A 22,839-nucleotide genomic window follows, 5' to 3' on the forward strand; every position below is an offset into this window, starting at 1 on the left:
AAAAAAACAGCAAAAGTAACTGTTCTTTGATGAGAACTTAGCTCTAAGTACTGTTATCAGAATATATTCTGTTTAAAACACGAGATTTCTCTCTTTTTCAATCTTTCATATACCCAAACTAGGCGTTGCATAAGATAATAAACAGCAATGAGAAAATTGTCGAAAAATAATCCGACATTATTACTGCATTGTTAATTTAGATTCGTATGAAAGAGAACAATCATATAAGAAAATGTGAATGAAAATACTCCATCCAGTCTATTTTTCAAAACTTTTTTAAAAATAAAAATATATTAGAAAATATGTCAATTTACACCTTATTTTCAATACCATACTGTAAAACAAAAATGGACTTCATTTTATTGATTGACATTGCATTGTAGTGCAGTGCAATAATGTGCAGTTAAATTCTTATTATGGTAAACAGTATAAATTCTCTTGCAAACAGAAAAATCGACTCCTCAGTCAAAAAGAAGTGTTCATTTCTTTTGGATCTTTTGCGCATACTCAAACTAGTCATTCGATAAAAAAAAAAAGAGAGACCATTTACACGTAACTTTGCAAAAGTCCTTCGGGTTAATTACTGATTGTTAATTCTGATTCATATCAAAGAAAACAAATGTTTAAGAATATGGGAATAAGAGAAATGCTCTCTAGTCTGTTTTTGAAACCTTTATTTCAAAGCATAAAATGAAAAAAAAGTGTGTGTATTCAATCAGTTTTTAAATTTAACTAAGAAAAAAAATTGACTAAGTTAATTTTGATTGGACAATTTGGCAGGCATCACAATGTATCGCATTGTATTGCAGCAGAGTGCAGGATGGTGCAATTCTACTTGTATTTAAACAAGCACACTTATTTTACTAGTCAATGTATTAGAAATATTCCCCACTCAAATTATGTCCCTTTGAACAGCGTAGACAAAACTATCATTGATTTCTGCTTTATATTATGTAAATGTTTAAGCAATGCTAACGAGTAACAGGCTTGTATACTATAGAGACATTCACAAATGACCATGTGTTAAAGTCAGAGTAAATTATAATTATGTTAATTTACACCTTATTTTCAATACCATAATGTAAAACAAAAATGGACTTCAGTTTATTGAATGAATGTTATTTGTTCACTCATTTTCTTTTGTCCCGAACTTGGCTTAGACTTTTTGCAGTCATTGACCCTCAGAGGAATAGGAAGTTTTTCTGATATATATATACACTGTACATCTATAGCAAGTTGAAAGACAAAATTGTGGAATGATACTCTGCATATGAGTCATTGATCTCCAAAAGAATTAACATTACAATTGTTTACCAAACTCTTTACAACAAAGTGATGGAGAGGGCATACAGTAGTATCCACGACAGTCGCACATACAAGCTATTTTATCCTCTTCTAAATATATTGTAAAGGAGAAAAACCGAAGATAGTTGTCAACTCAAGGAAGAAAAAGATGCAAGTCTATGTTAAATATTTATTCTTCATGAAGTTCCATTCTTAAACAAATTAGTAAAGATATACTAACAGCAGGATGATTATTGAATATTTTTGCACAAATCAAGAAGATGATTTGAATTTGTCTACATCCATGCGTACCTTTCCTCTGAAATAAAGGTAATATAATGTTAACCATATACATGTTAAATTTTTCAAGTGTTTGTATGTGTTACTTTGCACATTCTAATGAAGTACAGGTAAATTAAACCGAACAATGATAGAAATAATATGATTTTGCAGCCTTTGAAAAATTAACATCAACAGCCAATTTTTAAAGTTTCAGAAAGGCAAGAAATATGTTTTACGACAAGCAAATGACTGAAAAGAACTCACGCCTTCTGTATCGTTTTGGGACTACCTTCAGTTCTTCAAGCCTCTGAAAGGGAAATACGTCTTCAACACAAAGTAAATGTACTAAATGATTGGCAAGCGTAGAAGCAATTAATTTTAGGTCTTGCTTTAAATCAAAAATAGATAGTTCTGAACTGTAAGGTATAAATTCTTCTGAGAAAAAAAGGCAAAAAAAAAAATAATAATAATAAAATAAAGGCGTTATAACAGGAAGAAAAAAAAGTAGTAACACAAAAAAGGCGTAATTTAGTGAAAAGGTTTATTACGCCTTTCAAAAACATGTAATAACGTGTAAAAAGGCCTTCGTGTATAATAATGCAAAAAAATGCCTTATACTAGTATTACAAAATGAAAAGGCCTTATAAAACGAAGTGATTCATAATGAGCAATTAGCCATTTGCCATTTTTTTTTTAAAGATTTGTGCCTAAAAGATCCAGAGTTCAGACAAATGCGATGCATTTAAATTGTCATTGCAGCAGGCAAACGGTTAATTTGCATGATTTTTAATGAGTGTTCTTAATTAAACTCTCTAACCAAGTTTGGGCTAGATTGGTCAAATATTTAAAATTCATATATACTTTTGAAGTCATTTAAACCTGGACATTTACTTAAGCAACTGTATGCGTAGTGATAATGGCAATAAGTTACGAGTCCTGTGCTTTGATCCACGTAATTATGCCTTTGAAAGGCGTCATAACGTCATGTGACTTTTTAAAAAAAGCAAAATAAGACCCGTTGTCCAGTTCTTACGCCTTTTTCTCACGCTTTGTATAACACATTTCCACATCGCGCCTTTAAACTTTTGTAGGTCGATCGTTGTAGACTTGTAATTTGTAATCAGCTTATTATAATTAAGCGGATTTTCGTTCCTCAGTGGTGTCAGTATCGAAAAAGTTAACTTTTCCAGAATGCAATTTCTGATTTTTTGCAATAAAAATTATTTTAGTTGTCAAGTTTTAACCTATTTTTTTATATTACCTAAATAAAAAGCAGTTTGTTAAATCAGAGAAAGACGTACATGTTGTCTGCGCTCTGTCCAGGCGGACGACGAGCCAAACCACGCATCGCTGGACGAGCACGTATTCCGACGGCGGCGCTCATTGTACTTCTTCCGCACCTGAAAAATGGGACAAAGAAAAAAAAATCATGTTTGTTTTCAATTCTTTCAATGTTAATGGGAAAGAATGACCGAATGTTTTACTTACAACGTTGTTGCACAAGCAATGCAGGAAAAAGATCATTGTGCCCTTGGAAAAGAAAAGAATTCCTTTGGTGAGCTTCACATGTAACGTTTAAGATTTAACAATGTACTAGTATACGATTTTAAAAAATGGAGTATATAAATTACGAATTTCAGACAATATAAGAGAAACAGTTTTAATATCCCAGTGTCTTTTGATTTCCAATGAAATATGAAGATAACAAACAGTATTCAATCTCGAAAGTTCAATGAAACGATACAAATTGGAGCAGAGCAAACACGGACTTCAAATTTAGAGGTGGGATCAGGTGCCATGGAGTGAGCATCCCCTGCCGACCGGTCACACTCGTCGTGTGATCCTTGTCATGATCGAAAAAAAAATCAAAGTACTTAGGAGTACAGAGAGCCGGGCTTATTAGTCCCCTACCGGTGAAACCGGAGGGGACTATAGGTTTCCTCTGAGTCTATCCGTCCGTCTGTCTGTCTGTCCGTCCGTCTAGCTGTCTGTCCCTCTGTCAGTCTGTCCCACTTGGTTTTCCGCACTTTTTCCCTAAACGCTTGCAGATATTGAGCTGATTTTTGGTATGTGAGTGTATCTTGATGAGTTACAGATCAAGTTTGCATTTCGTTCCGCTTCATTGATTTTTGACGGAATTACGACCTTTTCAATTTTTACGGGTTTTCCGCAATTTTCTTCTAAACGCTTGTAGATATTGAGCTGATTTTTGGTGTGTAGCTTTACCTTGATTAGTTATAGATCAAGTGTGCATTTCGTCCTGCTTCATTAATTTTTGACGGAATTATGGCATTTTCAATTTTTAACGGGAACGGAACCAGATTACACTTGCCGGTAGGGGACTATTATTGCTAATGCAATACTCTCAGAATGCTTGTTTACAAAGCTGTTTTTTTTTTTTTTTTTTTTACATGAGCCATACCTGTACATTGTATTAACAGCTAAATAATGAGCTCTGCAGACATTGGAAGAATATGTACAAACAATTATAAAAATAATAATAATAATAATAAAAATAAGGGTTCAATGACATCTTAACTTATTTGAAAAAATTGTTAAAAATCTTATGTAAAATTTATTTTAAAATATCAAAATAAATGATAAACCAATTAGTTTTTGGGACCTAAAACCACACTCCGAATTTATCAGGGTCAGAGTCGTATGTATCTGGTTCCCTCTCCTGCTTTTCTCCATCTTTGTAGAGAACTAGGCTACGACAACATTGACTATTAAAAAACATTACGCAGATGAACTATGGTGTTTGACTTTGGACTGAAGTTTTCAAAGTCATTACTACTGATGTTTATTTGTATAGATAAAACTTCGTTTCATTTTTGTTGCTTTATTTAGCATTTGTATTATCTTAAAAGTGGTTGAGAGTAAGTACTATATTTTTACACGTAACTTTAATTTGGCGACTATGGGGTCAACACTTCCTGCATTGAACAGGCTGACAATAGCCGGCAATTGCTCTTTGAGCAATAAGCCCGGCTAAAAACGGAAAAATCCGTAGGCAGTTTAGTGTTTAAATAATGGCCTAACAATTAGCATGAAAAAGTCACTCAGCATTTGACTCAATGATAGGCTGTTTGTGCTGACAAGGTCATTGTATCGACCATAAAACTTGCGAAATGATGACTTCAAACGAGACCATTGATACCCTTGTTTCATCAATTTGTTTGTCAATAGCTTGTCTCGTTTTACAAACTGTTCATACGTAGAGCATGCTCTTGCGCATTGAATCAACTGAGAGACATAAACCCCATATGCAGGTGATAAGGGCATATTGCTACATAAGTAATGGAAGTTGACGATTGAAAAGTTGAAGTTATCATAAAGCTTTGTTGTTAGGTTACCATTAGCGTCTTTTTCTAGTAAAATATCTAAATATGAAACAGATGTGTCAGACTCTGTGGTATCTTTTATTTCAAGCTCACTGGGATATATCGAGTCCAATTTTTCGACATATGAATGGAAGTAACTATTGTTAATTGATAACACGTCGTCGGTATATCGAAATGTTGAGTTGAATGCCACAGCAAGTGTTTTCTTCTTCTCAGTTCTCGTGTAGAATTTTTTAAATAAAGTCTGCTTCAATTGAAATACAAAAATAGGTCTGCTTATAACGGGGCGCAATTGGTACCCATATAGGAATTCCAACAGATTGTTGGAAGACATTACATAGATATTGTCAATCAAAAATCAAGCGTCTTTTTAATATCAACTTCAGAGTACTTTTGTGTACAATCAGAATGTTTTTTAACAAAATAATTTTGCAAATGACCAATAACAAGGTTAGTATATTTACGAGTTCCATTTTTTGAAAAAGCTGTCTGTGATGTCAAAAGGCCTAGATTTCAATATAAGATTGAAAATGATCATGTGGCAATAATCATTTTCTATTACGGACTGAAATCGATAACCAAGTCTATTTTGCACAGGTGAGGTTAGAATATTTCAACGGTACAAACAATTAAAGAAAAAAAATTGTGAATCTCTCCCCCATTTCAATACAGACCTGCATGGAGGTCCCGATAATGAAGAAGTAGTGAAACACGTGACTGAGAGGAACAAGTATCCCCAACAACCAGGTCACCCCTAGGATCGGCAATAGTGTCACCATCACCTTAAAACTAGCACTGTTGGTATAAAAAAAGACAAACTAGATTAATCAACCTTCATTCAAAGTTAGTGTGTTCTATGTGTTGTGGTTTGATTTATTTGTGACTTACAAAAGTCTAGCTGCCTCTGTTTTTCTTGAGTTTGTTCGCAAGGTGAGAAAAGCCTTCAGAACCAAACCAAGTACAACAATATTCATCTAGGAAAAAGAAAAGCAAAACTTAAAGAATGATGAATGCATTTTTAAACTAGCTCATGAAACCTGAACTATGCTATGCACACTATAAATGGAAAAGAAAAAGTTTTGCTTGTTTTTAAATTTTGAAAAAAAGGATACATATATTTTCTGTTCTGGTTTTTACAGTATAGCTGAAACTGAGATATATATATATATATTTTATTCAAATTAACTTTGCATCGTTCTTTCCAGAGAGGAGTTCTAGTCAGATATTGACATCACACCACAACAGGCAAGTTTCGCAAAACATGATGACGTAAGAGTATTATTCTCATTCACAATTAATTTCAGTGGACAATTTTTATCTAATAGTAATTTTCACACAGCATTCACGTACCACAACAATTGCTATCATGGGTCCAACAAAAGACCATATTAATCCGTCATCTATTGACAACCAACAGCTGTAACAAGAAACTGCAGTAAGTGAATTAATTTATGAAAAAAATGCCTTATATCTTTAGATCTACATGTTCGCAAGATTGTTTTATATTGAATTTCTTTCTTTATAAACAATTAATTGTAAATCAATAATGAGCGAGACAAGTCTTAGAGCAGGCAGTGTTATATCTTCGTTTACAAAATTACATGCAGACACCTTTGGCATTATGTTCGGCTATCTCTGTAATATTTTTTTTTTTTTTTGCAAAATTCACCTGCTGTATTCGCCTTCTCCATAGTCTTGGAAATTGCTGCCAAGTGTAATCAAAACGATAATGGCGGGAAGTCCCCAGCCAATCAGTGAGTAGATCATGCGCATGTCGCCATACGCGCTGATGGGTCTTGTGCAGGATAGGTATAATGCTAATCCTTCTACCATCATCCAAGCAAAAGCGGACATAAACAAGTAGTGAAGAAGGGCAGTCACAATTTTACAGGCGGCCTGTAGTAAAATCAAGCAAACCAACTATTATCCGTCATTTATCTTACAAACCCAGTTTGGTCCATGCAAATTAAATGTACATGTATATATAGGCCTACATGTATACCATTTTCTTTAAAATAAGTACATTGTTTGTTGCCATTAGATTGTACAACATACATGGAAAGAATATGTACAACTTATAATGACTTTTAATTAATACATTAATTTTTTTATTGATAGTACCATGTATTTGGCAGCCCCATCTGATGTAACAAGCACCAACTGACCAAGCATCAAAGCTATTGACAGATTGGCGTGAATCAACACTGTATCATTGCTCAGAACCCTGGAAAGCGAAAGTTTGATATTCTTCAGAAGTTCCGAGGTAACATTCAAGATGTTTGTGTGTGCATGATGCAAAAAATCAATTTTGGTAAGTACCCCCCCCCCCCCCCAATAGATTTTCAATACCAAGTAATATCCACGTACAGTAAAACTCGTTTAAAAAGAACTCGATTATAAAGAAATCTCCGTTATGAAGATTTTTTTTTACAAATCCCGTAAAGGACTTTTCACTAGGTTCCTTATATCCATATAAAGAATCTCCGTGACGCGGAAGGATAATCCGAGGTCCCATGATTTCCTAATAACCGTGTTTTACTGTACATGTAGCTCATTACTCTAATACACCAGTAAGTCAGATTAGATTCTTGAAATTATCTTGGAAAACAATCAATGAGATATATATTTATTGTGGTAGAGAAATCATGACAGATTCTGGATACCTAAGATACACGTATATAATCAGAGTGAGCGCTAAGCAGGCAATAGATATACTGCAACCCAGAGTTGTCATTATATACAACACATTCTGGTGTTCCTTCGTCATCTGAAAAAAAAAACAAACCTTTGATGATTAGCATAAATTGTGACATTCATATAAAGCTCCTGTGCATGTTATTTTTAAGTTGATTTCATACACTACAGGACAACAAAAAGTCCATTCTATTTTTAACATGATTGCTTATACATGTAAATCCGTGCATCATTGGCTTTGATGCTCAAATGACAATGGAAAAAGTCGAGTCGCCAATCTTTTAACCAAAAGCATCTACTAAACGCCAAAGTGTAAATTGTACAAGATTATCGGTTCCTTTGTAAAACTTTAATTCGGTCCCTCAGTCCTCGTTTTAAAGATGCCGAAATGTCTAATTTTACATTTCTTTATTATCTACTTGCAAAATTTTTACGTATTTATGCAAATACGTTCTTGTAACTATTTACCGGATCCTCTGGCTTGTAGTAGAGGACTAAGACTGCTAGGTTGGTCAGATGGTCATATCTACATTTTGTGTGGGTATCATTCTTTTCTACCACTGTACCTCCGTAAGTGTCCCAGTATCTTAAGAGAATTAAAAATTGATTCATGAATTATGAATTGAGAGATATGATCATAAGTAGGTAAACTAACACGAGTGTGTGAATAATAAAATTTCTGATTTACAATATCTAGGTTTTAGTCATGTTGTAAATGGATAAATTAAAAATACCTTTTCTGAAAATTCCAAAACGTGCAAAACCTTTCCTTTTCCACCTGTATTTTGATATTAAAATATAACAGTTATGAGTGTGCTAATACATCATTCGAATAACATTTTATCGATAACATTGTTATGAAAAATAATATTCTCCCCAATATCTGTTTTCGTGTAAAATTTTATTAAATTGTTACCCCTGTTACATTTGTAGGAAGAACAATAGTGATGGCGCCTGTGACGTTGACTTCCGCTTTCTCAGTTTGGTTCTTGTTGATGTTCTGGACCGACACAGACATAACATTACTCCCGATTTTGGCATAGTTGTAACCTTTCTTAACGCTCCATTTCTGATTTATGGTTTTGTAAATGATGGTTGAGACACGAGCTAGTGAGTGCAAAATAATGTTGATGGTCATAAAATATCCTGAATCGATAAGTTATCTATATTTGTTTTTATGAATGGATGCAAATTAGAATGGTTATCATATTTTGTAATAAAAAATGACAGGATACTCACAAGTTTCGCCGTCGAATACGGTAATGGGCATAACAATAGTTCCAACTATTGAGCTAATTGTGATGATGTCACCATTACTCAAATTTCGCTCCACGTATGATACAGAAATATCTGGTAATGATGTTTTAAATAATGTTTTTACATTTGGAAATGAAAAGCAAGATATACATTCTTCAACAGCAAAAATTAATCGTAAGCTTAATAAATTAAACATACCCATCTCGGATGTTTCCATAGAAATATTTTCATTAGGAGAAGCGGACGATAAAACGTTTTCCATGGAATACAATATGTTTGGCATAATGATCTAATTAAAAGAACATATGTCTAAAATGATTTAGTAAATATCATGACTAAAAATGAGCAAATACCAAATAAATATTTTGAATACGTAAGGAGGACTTGTAAATGGCTAGTATAAAGCTATTTCCTCTGCCCCCCCCCCACTCCCCCCCCCCCCCCAAAAAAAAATAATTGCACCAAAACAATGCTTGCCTGGATCTAGCATGAATCTGAAAACCGGAATTTTACTAAGTTACAAATAAGCATTTACACTTACCTCCGAGCTGTCACTGTTAGCCAGAGTTTCATTGTATGTATGAATAACCGTTGTTGAAATCCTTGAAAATGTCTGAAACGGAAATGTGATGAATAATTGATATTATATTTTAAAATAAAAAAGTGGGTGACCAAAGTAAACTTTTTGATGTTTACGTTTATAAATGATGACGTCAATTACATTTCCAGTTTGAGATAAGAGTCACGTAATTAAATTCTAGCAATTGGAAGTTACCTCTACAGTCTCTGAGTTAGTGATCTCAACCTCTGACATGTGGGACAAAATCTGGGTCACGACCTTTGCGTCAGTTTCGCTGCTATTGACAACGACCTCGAGTTGTGTCGCTAATTCGTTGACTTTCTCTAAGGTCATGTTTGGATTAAGGGTTCTGTTTGATTGTTCCTTGATCTAAGAACCGAAAAATAATTTTCACCAATTAGGTACTGTTCAAACTGTTTATTTTCATTTAAAGATACAGCTTTTCTGATTGAAATTTTCCTCTTTATGTCTAAGTTATAACATACATTTTAACTCTACTGGACAAAAAGTCTAAATTCCTATTAAAATCATCACAAGTATTTGCAGTTGTTTTCCAATTTGCATCTTAAGAAAAGTGGAATCTTGGAGCAACTACAGTCTACTGTGTAATCTGTTTCAGTTTTATTTTCCAACTAAATATGGTTACTTATGGAAAAACAAAGAAGTGCACATGTATGCATTTTTAAAAGAGTATTACCATGCATGTTGGAATCTTCAAATATCTGTATGCATATAGTCTGGCAAATATTAAATAAATGCTTAGTTACATTGGGAAAAATACTTCAAACATGTCCCTTACTTATGCATAATTTGCATAAGATTAGTGTATTTTTTTGTTTGAATACATGTATATATTTTTTAATCATCGAATTTTACAGAAAATACTGATAATAGTTTCTTAGACCAACAAAGTAGGCTTTATACCATCGTCGGAACCCATGGGTTTTCTCTCTGGTACGCTACATTCAATGTAGTGTAATGGAGAGAAAACCCGTGGATTTCAACGATGGTTTTATACACATTTCAGTTATTATGCTTTGAATACTTTTTATGGAACCTTCACTTACCGATTCGACTTGCAAGTTTTGTTTTAAAAAAAAAATTTAAAAAACAGTCTGTAGAAGTTTAGCAATGTACTGAGTATAGACTGTACCATTGATGAGAAAAAAAATTATGAAAGGTAATTAATTACTGTATCGAGATCAATCTGAGAAGAACGAGTTATATGAGATCCTGAAGTCGTTCTGTGGGTCGTGATGACTGGTGGTGTTGGCAGTGGAGGTATTGCGGATATATTTATTCCTCCAAATACATCTTTTGCGTCATAATACAGATTAATGGCATGTATGATATCTGAAAGATACTCAACTATGAAATCAGCAGAACACTTGCGTATTCAACTTCATTTCTACTATGCAGTGAATTTGGGTATGAAATGAATTTTAAACAAAGTTTTAAGAAAATAAATCCTTTAGGGAAAAACATCTTTATTAGATCAAACCATTTAATCTTAAATGTCAATATACTTTCATCAATTGTTTTAAGAAATGTTTAACTGTCTCCTATGCAGAATTGTAAAATAACGTCATTGATGTTTATTAATTTCTTCAAGATACCCACCTGTGATATTTGTACAGTTGTATCTACTCAGGGTCGCTTTATTTATTGGCAATGGGGGCGTGGTACAATTCGCCGACTCCAGTGGTTCTCTGTTTTTCATGTGGTCCATAAAGCACTGAAACTCGATTTTGGGAGAATCTACAATCAATCATTTATTTGTTATATCTATTTTACAAATTAATATGACACATGTTGGTTGTGAAAGTTAAAACAAATATATATTGTAACCAAAACCAAATACATGTAGTTTCGAACTAATGATTACAATTTATATTTTCTGCATAAATATTCCAAATTAATAGAAACTACTGATACCGGTCATAGTTAAAATAGATAATTTTTACAGAAGCTTCACATAAAATACATCGTGTCAGAAGTACATGTAATTTTAATAAACGAGTAAAGGGTTTATTTTTCTCAAGATTTTTGTGATTTCTTTCTTCTTCTTCTTTTTTTTTTTTTTTAATTTTCATTGAAAATGTTGTAGTTGAAGTATTATTTTTTTAATTCTACTTAAATGTATTTTTGGGGGCTTTAACTTTTTATAGAGATCAGAATTCAGTAAGTAGGTTTCATACTCAAGAAATTCAAAGATCTATTTTATTAGGTAAATTTATTAATTGGTACAACTGAGATTTTTGTTGTTGTCTCGTTGTAGTTTGCTTACCATTTAAATGAAGACACCCATATGTGGTCAGTGGATCATCTGCGACAGGCGGATAAGGTGGCTGGAATATACCTAATTGTAATACGCCAATAAAGATACTATATGTAAAACATTCTATGGAAAGCCGTAGGGTACCCCCACATTATTATTATTTTTTCCTATATAAGTATACCAAAAATAATTATCTCATACAAAAATAAAAATCTTGGTTTTTCTTTACAACATTATTATTTTCCTGCAACAATTATAATCTTGTCTGCCAAACGTGTACACATTATTTTTATTCTGCCCCAACATTATAATAATTATTCTCACTTTACAATTATAATCTTTTCAGTTAGTACGGAGACATTATTTTTATACACCTCCAAATTATAATCTTGTCAGTCGATGTCTGCACACATTATTTTTATTTCGCCTCAAAATTATAATAATTATTCTTTCTTAATAATTATAATCTTGTCTGTCCATGTGTACACATTATTTTTATTTCGCCTCAAAATTATAACAATTATATTCCACATCGATCATACAATAATTATAATGTTCAACAATAATAATCTCGACCAGAAAAGATGCAACATTATTATTTAGACGCTTGACAAAATCAAACGTTTGTATGATTCTGATGCACAGCACAATTATAATCGTTCACCAATTTTGAGAAGGTAAGATTATTATTTGGACGCTTGAAAAAGGAAACGTTTGTCTGCCGAAGATAATCACGTGACTCAAGGCCATGTGCTAGTATCAACAGTGCGGCAGTGCCAGTGAAAGTCAGGCGGTATGCCGGTAAGTAAAGATGATTTTGTGATATTAATGTACAAGTAAGTGATTTACATTCATTCAAGAAAGGAAATGTCTCAGAAATCAGCTGTCAGCATATTGTAATTGAACTACGGCTTCCGAAGAAACTAGTTCGAATTATCTCTATACCTTTGTATAGGGGATGGAGATTGCATGGTGATTTTATGTTCCATATGTAGATAAAGTGGCGATAAATTATATGATATATCTTTACTAACAGATATATCTTTACCAACAGTATATGCTCGTATTTTACAGTTTTAGCTTGAATTTTCTCTGCAGTAAATCATTTACACTGAGTCTTACTGTCAGTTGAAAGTCTGACTATTGATGACTTGTCTTGATTTGCTGATTTTATGTAGTTATGTATGATTGGACCAAAACATTTCTCTTAATATGGCACCAAACACCTATGTTTGTGTATGGAACGCCATAGCTGCCTGAAGGTCATTTTCATTTTATATGAAGTGGTATAACCTTTATGTGAAGTGGTTAAGTCATTATATATAGTGGTAAAATCATTATATTCAATGAAAACTTTATTATATGCAATGGTTTTTCTTTATATACAGTGATAAAATCATTATATACAGTGATAAAATCATTATATTCATTGATAACTTTATTATATGCAGTGGTTTTATCATTATATTCAGTGGCAATGTCATTATATGTAGTGGTTAAATAATGTAATGAAGTGATAATATCGATATATTATGTTGTAAAATCATTATATGCAGTGGTTTGTCCATTATATACATTACTGAAATCTTTCTGTGATGTGATGAATTCAATATATACAGTACAAACATAATTTGTGTGATAAAGCAATCATTACATTGTATGAAACCCACTGCATGTGGAGTGCCAAGTTAATTTCATTCAGTGCGACACCTTTACATGAAGTGAAAAATCTATTATGTGCAGTACTAACATCATTATATTATATAGTAAAATTATTATATATATTCCTAAAATCATACTTTGCAGTGGTAACATCTTTATATGAGGTGGTTAATTAATTATATGATGTTGTTAATTTGTTATTTGATGTGGTCAAATCTTTATATGCATTAGTCGTTTCATGTTATGCAGTGGTAACTTCTTTATCATCATCTAAACTGGTCCTCTTGCAAAAACATTTTTAAAAAATGCGCGGAGTTCCAGTTTAAAGAGTGTTTGAAAATAGGAAACCCAGGCCGTGGCAAATTAAAAGCCGGGACTATTCGAGATTTTTCAAATTTCTGATTTAAAATTTTCAGACTCTTTTTTTAGGCTAATGTGTTTTCGCTGTAAAAATTGTATTTAAATACTTGGTATTTTAGATTTTCTTGACGATTTTTGGTTTCAAGTAAAATTGGTAGGCAGTTTCAATTTTCTGATTTAATATTTTATCTATTGTGCTATAAGTACTTAGTATTTTAGATTTTTTTTTTTTTTGGCGATTGTTGATTTCAATGTTGGTAAAATGGGTAGACTGGGTTGGCGATATTTTATGTGTGTGTGTGTTTTTTGACATATTTGATAAAAATCTAATAAACTTAAAAATTATTCCGATGTTAAACACTGTATTTTAACTAAAAAAACTATTTATTTTTGATAGTTATTTCTTTATTAAATATATAATATTAAAAAAAGGATTATTAAACCAGATCCGATCATCCGGGAAGAACCTGGTGCAAAACACCATAAATCATTTCTAATTTCATAATATGCAAATGTGCACTGGTACATGTATCTATATGCTAGTAGATGGAAGGAAACTGGATTACGTTAAATATGTAATTTGTTTAATACTTCTTTCGGGGGGGGGGGGGGGGGGGTGTGTTAAATTACTAATATCAACTATTTATAAGACTGTTTCTAAGACTTCAGAAAACCTTAAATCACATTGAAATGCTTAAAATAAAAATTTCTGCATGAAAACATTTCATTTTCAAGTTTCATCTTTGCCGTCGCCAACGTGGCACGGTGATCAGAGTGTCTGCTCTAAGAGACGCGGAATAAGGAGTCAATCCTTACATCACGGGTTCGATTCCGACAGTGGGACGTTGAGACCGGTCCTTCGTAAGAGACCGCATAAAGCCATAAACCGAGGTCCCGTGCCACAGTAGGTGTTGGAACGAAAAAAATCCCTCACTGCTCAATGGCCGTAAGTGCCAAGTATAGGACAAAATTTGCAGCTCTCCACTGGCAAATTGTGGCGTCTCCATATGAGTGAAAAATTCTCGAGAGGGACGTTAAACAGCAAACAAACAACCAAATTAAAATCATTTTAGCCTTTTTGAATAAAATGATAAAATTAAGAGTTATCCTCCAAAGCTGAGGATCGGATATCCTTAAACCAAGCAACTTACGTGTGATTAAAGTTTGACACAAGGCTTTGCATTAATAGTCCTATAATTACATGTATATGTGATAATACTTTAATTAATTTATATTTTATCAAATGACATGAAGATAATGAACAAGTATTTCGGATTTTTTATGTTTGACTTCCGGGAGATCAAATCCGATTTTAATGAACCATTGGCGTCGGAAAGAAATTGATAGTGGGGTGGCTAATTGAAATAGAAAAAAAAAATCAAACCTGAAAAAAAAAAACTTGACAAGCAAAAAAAAAAAAAAAGGAAAATTGTTCTTTCTCCAAACCCGAAAATCCTATTTCGGGGGTGTGGGTGGGGGGTTGGGGGGGGGGGGGGTCGAACATCTTTCAGTACCAAATTCGTTTAAACACTACCAATTACCCTTCTTTCACTACAATGAAAGTGGGGAGGGGGGGGGGCTAGACCTACGCCCGATTTTCAATGCCTATATTATGTCTACCTTTGTAAAAAAAAAGGGGGTAATAGCCCCCCCCCCCCGGTTCCGACGCCTATGTGAACCGGTTTTTCTTAAACGTGTCATTTCACTCAAAAAATGCCTTTCAAAGAATGAATAATTTTTAACATCAGAATAATTTAAAAGTTTATTAGCTTTCTGTCAAATATGGCAAAAAAAAAAAAATAAAAAAATAAAAATAAAAATAAAAATAAAAAAAAAACAAACAAAAAACCAACAAACAAACAAAACACGTAAAATGTCTACTTGATTGCCTAACCGATTTACAAACCTCGCGGGCGGATTCAGAGAGGGCCTATGGGACCCCCCCCCCCCCTTGTGTCCAAAATATACAAAAGATTTAATAAATCAGTTGTTTTTTTGTTTGGCTGTGGGCTACCTACCCCGACCAAAAACTTGTCGTGCCCCCCTTTTCAAGATTCCTGGATCCACCACTGAACTTGGAAATCAACAATCGCCAAGAAAATCTAAATTACTAAGTATTTTAAACTTAACTGCAATTTTTACAGCGAATACACATTAACCTATAAAAATGAGTTATTAAAATTTCAGCACAGTTGATAAAATCAGGAAGCTGTATAATAGAATCAGAAATTAGAAAAATCTCGAATTAACCCCGGCTTTTAATTTGCCACGGCCTGGGTTTCCTATTTTTAAACACTCTTTAAACTGGAACTCCGCGCATTTTTTTTTTAAATAAAAGGACCAGTTTAGATGATGATAAAGAAGTTACCACTGCATAACATGAAACGACTAATGCATATAAAGATTTGACCACATCATATAACAAATTAACAACATCATATAATTAATTAACCACCTCATATAAAGATGTTACCACTGCAAAGCATGATTTAAGGAATATATATAATAATTTTACTATATAATATAATGATGTTAGTACTGCACATAATAGATTTTTCACTTCATGTAAAGGTGTCGCACTGAATGAAATTAACTTGGCACTCCACATGCAGCGGGCTTCATACAATGTAATGATTGCTTTATCACACAAATTATGTTTGTACTGTATATATTGAATTCATCACATCACAGAAAGATTTCAGTAATGTATATAATGGAAAAACCACTGCATATAATGATTTTACAACATAATATATCGATATTATCACTTCATTACATTATTTAACCACTACATATAATGACATTGCCACTGAATATAATGATAAAACCACTGCATATAATAAAGTTTTCAATGAATATAATGATTTTATCACTGTATATAATGATAAAACGACTGCATATAATAAAGTTTTCATTGAATATAATGATTTTACCACTATATATAATGACTTAACCACTTCACATAAAGGTTATCCCACCTCATATAATATGAAAATGACCTTCAGGCAGCTATGGCGTTCCATATTTGTGTCTTTGTTGTCTGTTGTTTAATGTCCCTCTCGAGAATTTTTCACTCATATGGACCTATACTCTGCACTCAGGGTCATTGAGCAGTGAGGGATCTTTTTCGTGCCAGCACCTACTGCAACACAGGTTTATACAGTCTATTCAGAAAGACCGGTCTCCACCTCCCGCAATGGGATTCGAACCCGCGACATAAGGATCAACTCCTTACTCCGTGACTCTAAAGCAAATGCTTTTAAATTAACTACTGCACAACGCAGGCGACCCTATGTTTGTTAACTTGAGCCTTTGTTTGTTAACATGAGCAAGAGCTATGTTATTGTTAATTTTTACATTTTACCCGGTATGTTCAATTAACTACCAGTTAACTGCACAAATCACTAAACACAATCAGGCAACACTCGTGTGTTGGATTTGGTTTTAGCTCACCTGAGCCAAATGAACATTTTGACCATCCTTAAACTTTTCACATTTTCGACTTCTTTTCAAGATCTACTGGGCCAATTTCAACCAAACTTACCATAAAGTATCCGTGGGTAGAGGGGAATCAATTTTGTTCAAATGAAGGGCCATGCGTACTTCTAAAGGGAGGTTATTAAAAATTAGTAAAAAATTAATGGCATCTTTTAAAAATCTTCTCAAGAACCACTGGGCCAGGAAAGATGAAACCTGTGTGGAAAGACCTTCAGGTAGTGTAGATTCAAATTTGTTTAAATCATGACCCCAGGGGTTAGGGTGGGGCAACAATGGATGATCAAAGTTTTACAAAAGAATACATAGAAAAAATCTTTAAAAAATTTTCTTCTCAAGATCAGCAAAGCAATGATTGGTGATATTTATATGGAAGCATCCTTAATAGGTAGTATAGATTCAGATTTGTTCAAATCATGACTCCTGGGGGTAGAGTGGGGCCTCAAGGAAAGTACCCACTTATAGGGGGAAAAATCTATAAAAATCTTCTAAAGCCATGATTAGTGAAAGAAATATGGAAGCATCCTCAGGTAGTGTAGTTTCAAGTTTGTTCCAATCATGCCAAAGACACTGCTCAATGACCTTTTGAAGAAAAAAAAAAATTCACTTCTGTTTTTCCTGCCACTGCCATTAAAAGTTCTAAATATGAGAATTTCTACATTTTTTGTTCAATCACCAGTCACCATGAGAAAAAGAAATTATGCTATAGTTTTTGAATTATTTGAACATTTAATTTTAGGAACAACAGAGTCTTGATTTTTAGAGGCAGGTTTTAAAGAAAGGAAAAGAAATCGGTGTTGTAAAGAAAGAAAAAGATTTTCCACTCAAAGAATTATGGATAACACAGAGGTAAAAAGGACAATAATGGCTACAAAGAATTAAAAAATTATTTATTTATTACATTGGCAGATTTACCCGGGGGGAGGGAGGGGTAAGGAAATGTAATGGGTACTTGCAAATTTTTACATTGAGATATTTTTAAATTTATTCTGCAGAAAATATAAATTTTAGGATGTACATAATCTAGTAGGTGCTATATTTAGATTTACACTCTTTTGATATGTTTAAAACAGACATCTACTCAATAATTAATTATTTACAATTTAGCTCACCTGAGTCTAAGGCTCAAGTGAATTTTTCTGATCAAAGAGTGTCTGGCATCTGTCTTTCATGTATAAATGTTGTGTGTCATATCTAAATTTTCAACTTTTCAATTTTTTTTTTCCAGAAATCAACCCAATTTATCACAAGGCAGTATTGGGTGGAGAGGATTTAAATTCATTCAAATGAAGGGCCAAGGGGAGATAATTAAGAAAAAGTTAAAGTTTGGTGGTGTCATTTGAAAATCTTCTACTCAAGAACCACTATGCAGAAAAGTTGAAACTTCTGTGAAAGTTCCCTGACATAGTGTAGCTTCATATTCAATTAACACCCCCTTTGAGAGAATGGAGCCAAAATATGGGATTAAAAATCTGCACGGGAATATACTACTAACTAGAAGTTTGTCCATAGGACATGAATCCCCACCCAGAGTATATTAGTAATGCAACATGAAAATTTGTGTATGAAGTTTGACGATGATATCTTTAATAGTTTTTTGTTTGTTTGTTTTTTGTTTTTTTTTTGTTTTGTTTTGTTTTTTTTTTGTAAAACTTAGTTTTATAAACATATACAATAAAAGTAAAGAAAAGGTCATTGGGACAGTCAAGGTAAAAAAAAATGAACAAAATTGATGAATTTTCAACAAATTGTGTACCAGAGCTTACATAAAAGTATCTGGAATAGTTTTGTTGAAAGTGAGTTATGTGCTTATATAAGAAAAAAAGTGATATCAAGGTCAAAGGGAAAGTCATGGTCAACAATTGTTGTTGCAGTTCAAAAACACTCTTCAAAATGTTTCAGTGTATAAAGTTTGATAAAAATATCATGATTATTTCTTTAAAACTGAGCTTAACACAAATTTGAAAAAAAGTCAAGATTAAAAATGTTCATGCAACTGAATAGCCCTTATCAATGTGTATAAGCATATGAAGATTAATCAAAATCTCTTGAATAGTTTCTTTGAAACTGAGCTACTCACTTATTTAAGGAAGGTGAGGTCAAGGTTAAAGGAAAGGTCAAGTAAAATAATGATTATGACATTGAATAGATCCTATCAATATGTATCAGCACATATATAAGGTTTGAAAAAATATCTTAAATAGCTCTTGAAACTGAACTAAAGAAAAATTTAGGAAAAGTGAGGTCAAGGTCAAAAAATGTTCATGCTGTTGAGTAGCTCTCGTTAATAATTTATATGTATCAGCATATGAAGTTCAAAGTGTGATGGAAGGACAGCAGGACATGTTATTGGGGTTAAAATTAATTTAATTATAAACAGTTAGGCTAAGGTGAGGCCACAATATTGGGTCATTTTTCATTGGGAGAAAAAGGGAGATTTTTAAAAAAATTCTTCAGAACCAGAACACTACATGTGCAGGACCAAGGTGACTAAGGTGAGCACTGTGGCCCATGGGCCTCTTGTAATGTGTTATTTAATTCATCAACAATCAGGTGAAATATTAAATTTGTTATATTTCAGTACTTCCTATTGATGACATCTTAACCAACTTTGAAAAAAGTTTTGTTTGAAAGAAGAGGATCTGAAGAAGGAGAAAGATCTGTTTAGATTCAGATGGATTAATAGACTGTCAGACCTTTTGCCATCACTTAATTCTGTACTATTAGTTCTGTAACACTGAGCCTATAAGCTTTTGACATGATGGTTTATCTAATTTGAGAGAGCAGAGTCCATGATATCAGTCTTTAAGCATTTCAAGATTTACAGAATATGTACAGATATAATAGCAGATAAAAATCCCACACAAAGAACACACTGATATAAAGTTAATGGAATTTAGAGATATTTCATTTCTCTCTTGTGTGGATTGATTTAAGAAAAAAAAAAGTTTATGCCAGAAAAATATAATAAATTAATTACTTGAGTCTTGTTTTGTGCTTATATTTCTAGGTCACCAAAGTCAATCAGGTGTCCTATTGCTATCTGTTTTCGTCCGTCGTTATGCGGTGTGCGTCGTGCACTGTGTGTTAACATTTGAACATTTTTTAGCTTCTTCTCTGAAACCGCTTAACCAATTCCAACCAAATTTGGCATATAGCATCTATGGGTGAAGGGGAAAAAAATTGTGAATTTCATGGTTCTTTCATGGTCCCTGCCCCCATGGGGCCTGAGGGGTGGGGCTAAAACCACCAAAATTAATGCAATCTTTAAAAATATTCTTCTTTGCTCCTGGACATCAAGCAGTCAAACTGTTGGCACGATTGTAATAAGCATTGAGCTCTCTACCAAAATTGTGAAATTCATGGCCCCAGGGGCAGGGGTTCTGGTGCTAGATCTTCTTCTCTGCTCCTGGGTATTAAATAAACTAACTTAGTACATAGTTATGATGAGCAAGAGTGCCTCTTTCAAAATTTTGAATTTCATGGCCCCTGGGTCAGGGGTTCTGGTGTTAGGGTGGGGCTCTATTGATTATATAGTAAAATTGCATTAATTCTTTGAAAATCTTCTTTTCTGTTCCTGGATATTAAATAAACTAAGTACAAAGTTATGATGAGCATGGCTGCCTCCTCAGAAATTATGAATTTCATGGTCCCTGGGTCAGGGTTCTGGTGTTAGGGTGGGACTGTATTGATTATGTAGGGAAAAGGCATAAATTCTTTCAAAATCTTCTATGCTCCTGGGTATTTTTTCAAACAAAGGAAGTGCATGGTTATGATAAGGAAGAATGCCTCTTCCAGAATTGTGAATTTCATGGCCCTTGGGTCAGGGGTTCTGGTGATGGGGGGGGGGGGGGGCTTATTGATTATATAGTAAAATGCATAATTTTTTTCAAAATATTTTTGCTACTACTGGTTATAAAGTAAAGAAATAAGTGTATAGTTATGATGAGCAAGGGTGCTTCTTCCAGAATTGTGAGTTCATGGCCAATGGGTCAGATGTTCTGGTGTAAAGATGGGGCTTTATTTATTTAATAATATAGTGAAAATGCATTTCTTTGAAAATCTTCTATGCTTCTGGGGATGTTCAAGGCAAACAGAGTAAAAGTTTTAATGTGCAAGGGTATTTTTACCAGAATTTTGAAGACCTTGACCGTTTAGTCAAGTGTTCTGGTCATGGTCAGGGCTCAATTAACTTGTATTCTGCTGAGCAAAATTATTCCCCTTCGCCATTCACTTTTGATAATTAATCAACATAAAAAATGTATTTGAAAGCTTAATAGAATAAGAGAATTATGCAAGAATATTTATTGCATAATACAAAAAGTACTTTCATAGTTTTAATGACTTGGAAATAATGGATGAATAAAAATAAGGCAAAAATAACATCTTTTTAAATGTTCTTTAAAGGCCAAGAGAGGCCAATATGGGGTTAAAAAAATAGACATTTTGTTAATAGTCTGCATGATCATAGTGATAAATGGGGGGGGGGGGGCAGATAGATACTAGACCAATTATTTTGTTGATGCTAATCATACTATTTTTCTTGCTTTTGGGCAACAAAGCTTCATTTATCAGTTTATGGATCCTCTAAATTGTTGTATTGTACTCAGGTGATCGTTAAGGCCCTTGGGCCTCTTGTTTGGAAATCTACCTACATGGAAGTTTTTTCATTACTAGATTTGAGTGTGAATTCCTTCTCTATGGAGGTACTGCATAACTGTCATTTTTATATTAAAATGTGTACATATAACATGTATAATTTATGGATTATCAGACATATAAACAGGATTTTGCATATAGTCATATAAGATCTAATTTCATGTAACTTTAAGGAATTTTAACTCTGTTTTCAGATATTGATGTGGAAAAAAAAATTGCACAGATTTTCCTAATTTTTACCTTCTTTTACTTTAAACCAATATTATGGCCAAAATTTGGTTAAGGTACAATGTGAACAAATCTGCATAATATAGTAGACCTTTTGCATTAGTATTTTTTACACCTATAATCAAAGATTAAGGGGCATATACATGTAGTTTATGCCTTGTTTTTCTGTCCGTTTGTTCTCAAAAAACTTAAACATTGTCAATAATGTTTGATTGGTTGGAGCTATGGCTTTCGTATTTCATGTGTATTCCTTGTGACAAGACCTTTCTTTCGGTAAACATTATATAAGTATATTATAGTATATCTTAAAGGTGACATATGGGTCCATCGTGCCAGATCAAGATGTTTGTAAATTGTGATATAATTGTAAGTGATTATCTATTTTGTTAAACACATGTCACTATAATAAATAAACACTACTACTTTTATTTGATCTCTTGGAGTTTGACCCACTTTTGCAAAATTTTACCAAATTTTTACCTTAGCTTGGCCATAACTTCTGAACAGTCGCTGTTGGTGTTAGTGCTTTCATATTTCACATGTATTTCTTGTTACAAGACCTTCCCTTAGACACCATTATTTTGACCTTTATAATTGACTTACTTTTGAAAAAAAAACTTTAACCTTCACCATAACTTTTCAACGGTTAGTGCTAGGACTCTCAAATTTTACAGGCATATTCCTTGAGACAAGACCTGCTTTTAGGTAACAACATT

The 22,839-nt window shown here is 33.0% G+C and overlaps 1 protein-coding gene and 1 long non-coding RNA gene across 2 annotated transcripts; one reads left to right on the forward strand and one right to left on the reverse strand.

The window, feature by feature from the left end:
• Positions 1 to 1,580: 1,580 nt before the first annotated feature.
• On the reverse strand, positions 1,581 to 11,794 carry LOC133202858 (adhesion G-protein coupled receptor D1-like). The gene is made up of 20 exons (XM_061338731.1): positions 11,729 to 11,794; positions 11,062 to 11,199; positions 10,634 to 10,794; positions 9,637 to 9,810; positions 9,403 to 9,474; positions 9,060 to 9,150; positions 8,844 to 8,954; positions 8,521 to 8,711; positions 8,339 to 8,382; positions 8,073 to 8,190; positions 7,574 to 7,677; positions 7,032 to 7,134; positions 6,580 to 6,806; positions 6,261 to 6,327; positions 5,799 to 5,884; positions 5,585 to 5,705; positions 3,055 to 3,096; positions 2,868 to 2,966; positions 1,831 to 1,873; positions 1,581 to 1,603 (listed from the first exon to the last, which is right to left on the reverse strand). The coding sequence occupies exons 2-20, from the start codon at positions 11,168 to 11,170 to the stop codon at positions 1,581 to 1,583; spliced, it is 1,986 nt and encodes a 661-aa protein (XP_061194715.1). The 5' UTR covers positions 11,171 to 11,199; positions 11,729 to 11,794.
• A 492-nt stretch (positions 11,795 to 12,286) lies between these two features.
• On the forward strand, positions 12,287 to 20,221 carry LOC133202589 (uncharacterized). Its single transcript, XR_009723261.1, has 3 exons — positions 12,287 to 12,520; positions 17,976 to 18,085; positions 19,818 to 20,221. It is a non-coding gene; the product is annotated as an uncharacterized LOC133202589 (long non-coding RNA).
• The last annotated feature ends 2,618 nt before the right edge of the window (positions 20,222 to 22,839 follow it).

Source organism: Saccostrea echinata, unplaced genomic scaffold (genome assembly GCF_033153115.1).
Source record: "Saccostrea echinata isolate AGI-Se365-2 ecotype Australia unplaced genomic scaffold, CSIRO_AGI_Sech_v1 ptg000047l, whole genome shotgun sequence".
Taxonomy (NCBI): domain Eukaryota; kingdom Metazoa; phylum Mollusca; class Bivalvia; order Ostreida; family Ostreidae; genus Saccostrea; species Saccostrea echinata.

What these genes read in the sequence shown, in the direction of transcription:
- LOC133202858 (XM_061338731.1), bottom strand. Translation starts at nt 11,170, where the DNA reads ATGGACCACATGAAAAACAGAGAACCACTGGAGTCGGCGAATTGTACC. An exon ending in ACTACAAGCCAGAGGATCCG is followed by an intron (nt 7,678 to 8,072) that starts GTAAATAGTTAC and finishes TTTTTTTTTCAG; the next exon opens with ATGACGAAGGAACACCAGAA. An exon ending in ACAGAGGCAGCTAGACTTTT is followed by an intron (nt 5,706 to 5,798) that starts GTAAGTCACAAA and finishes TTATACCAACAG; the next exon opens with TGCTAGTTTTAAGGTGATGG.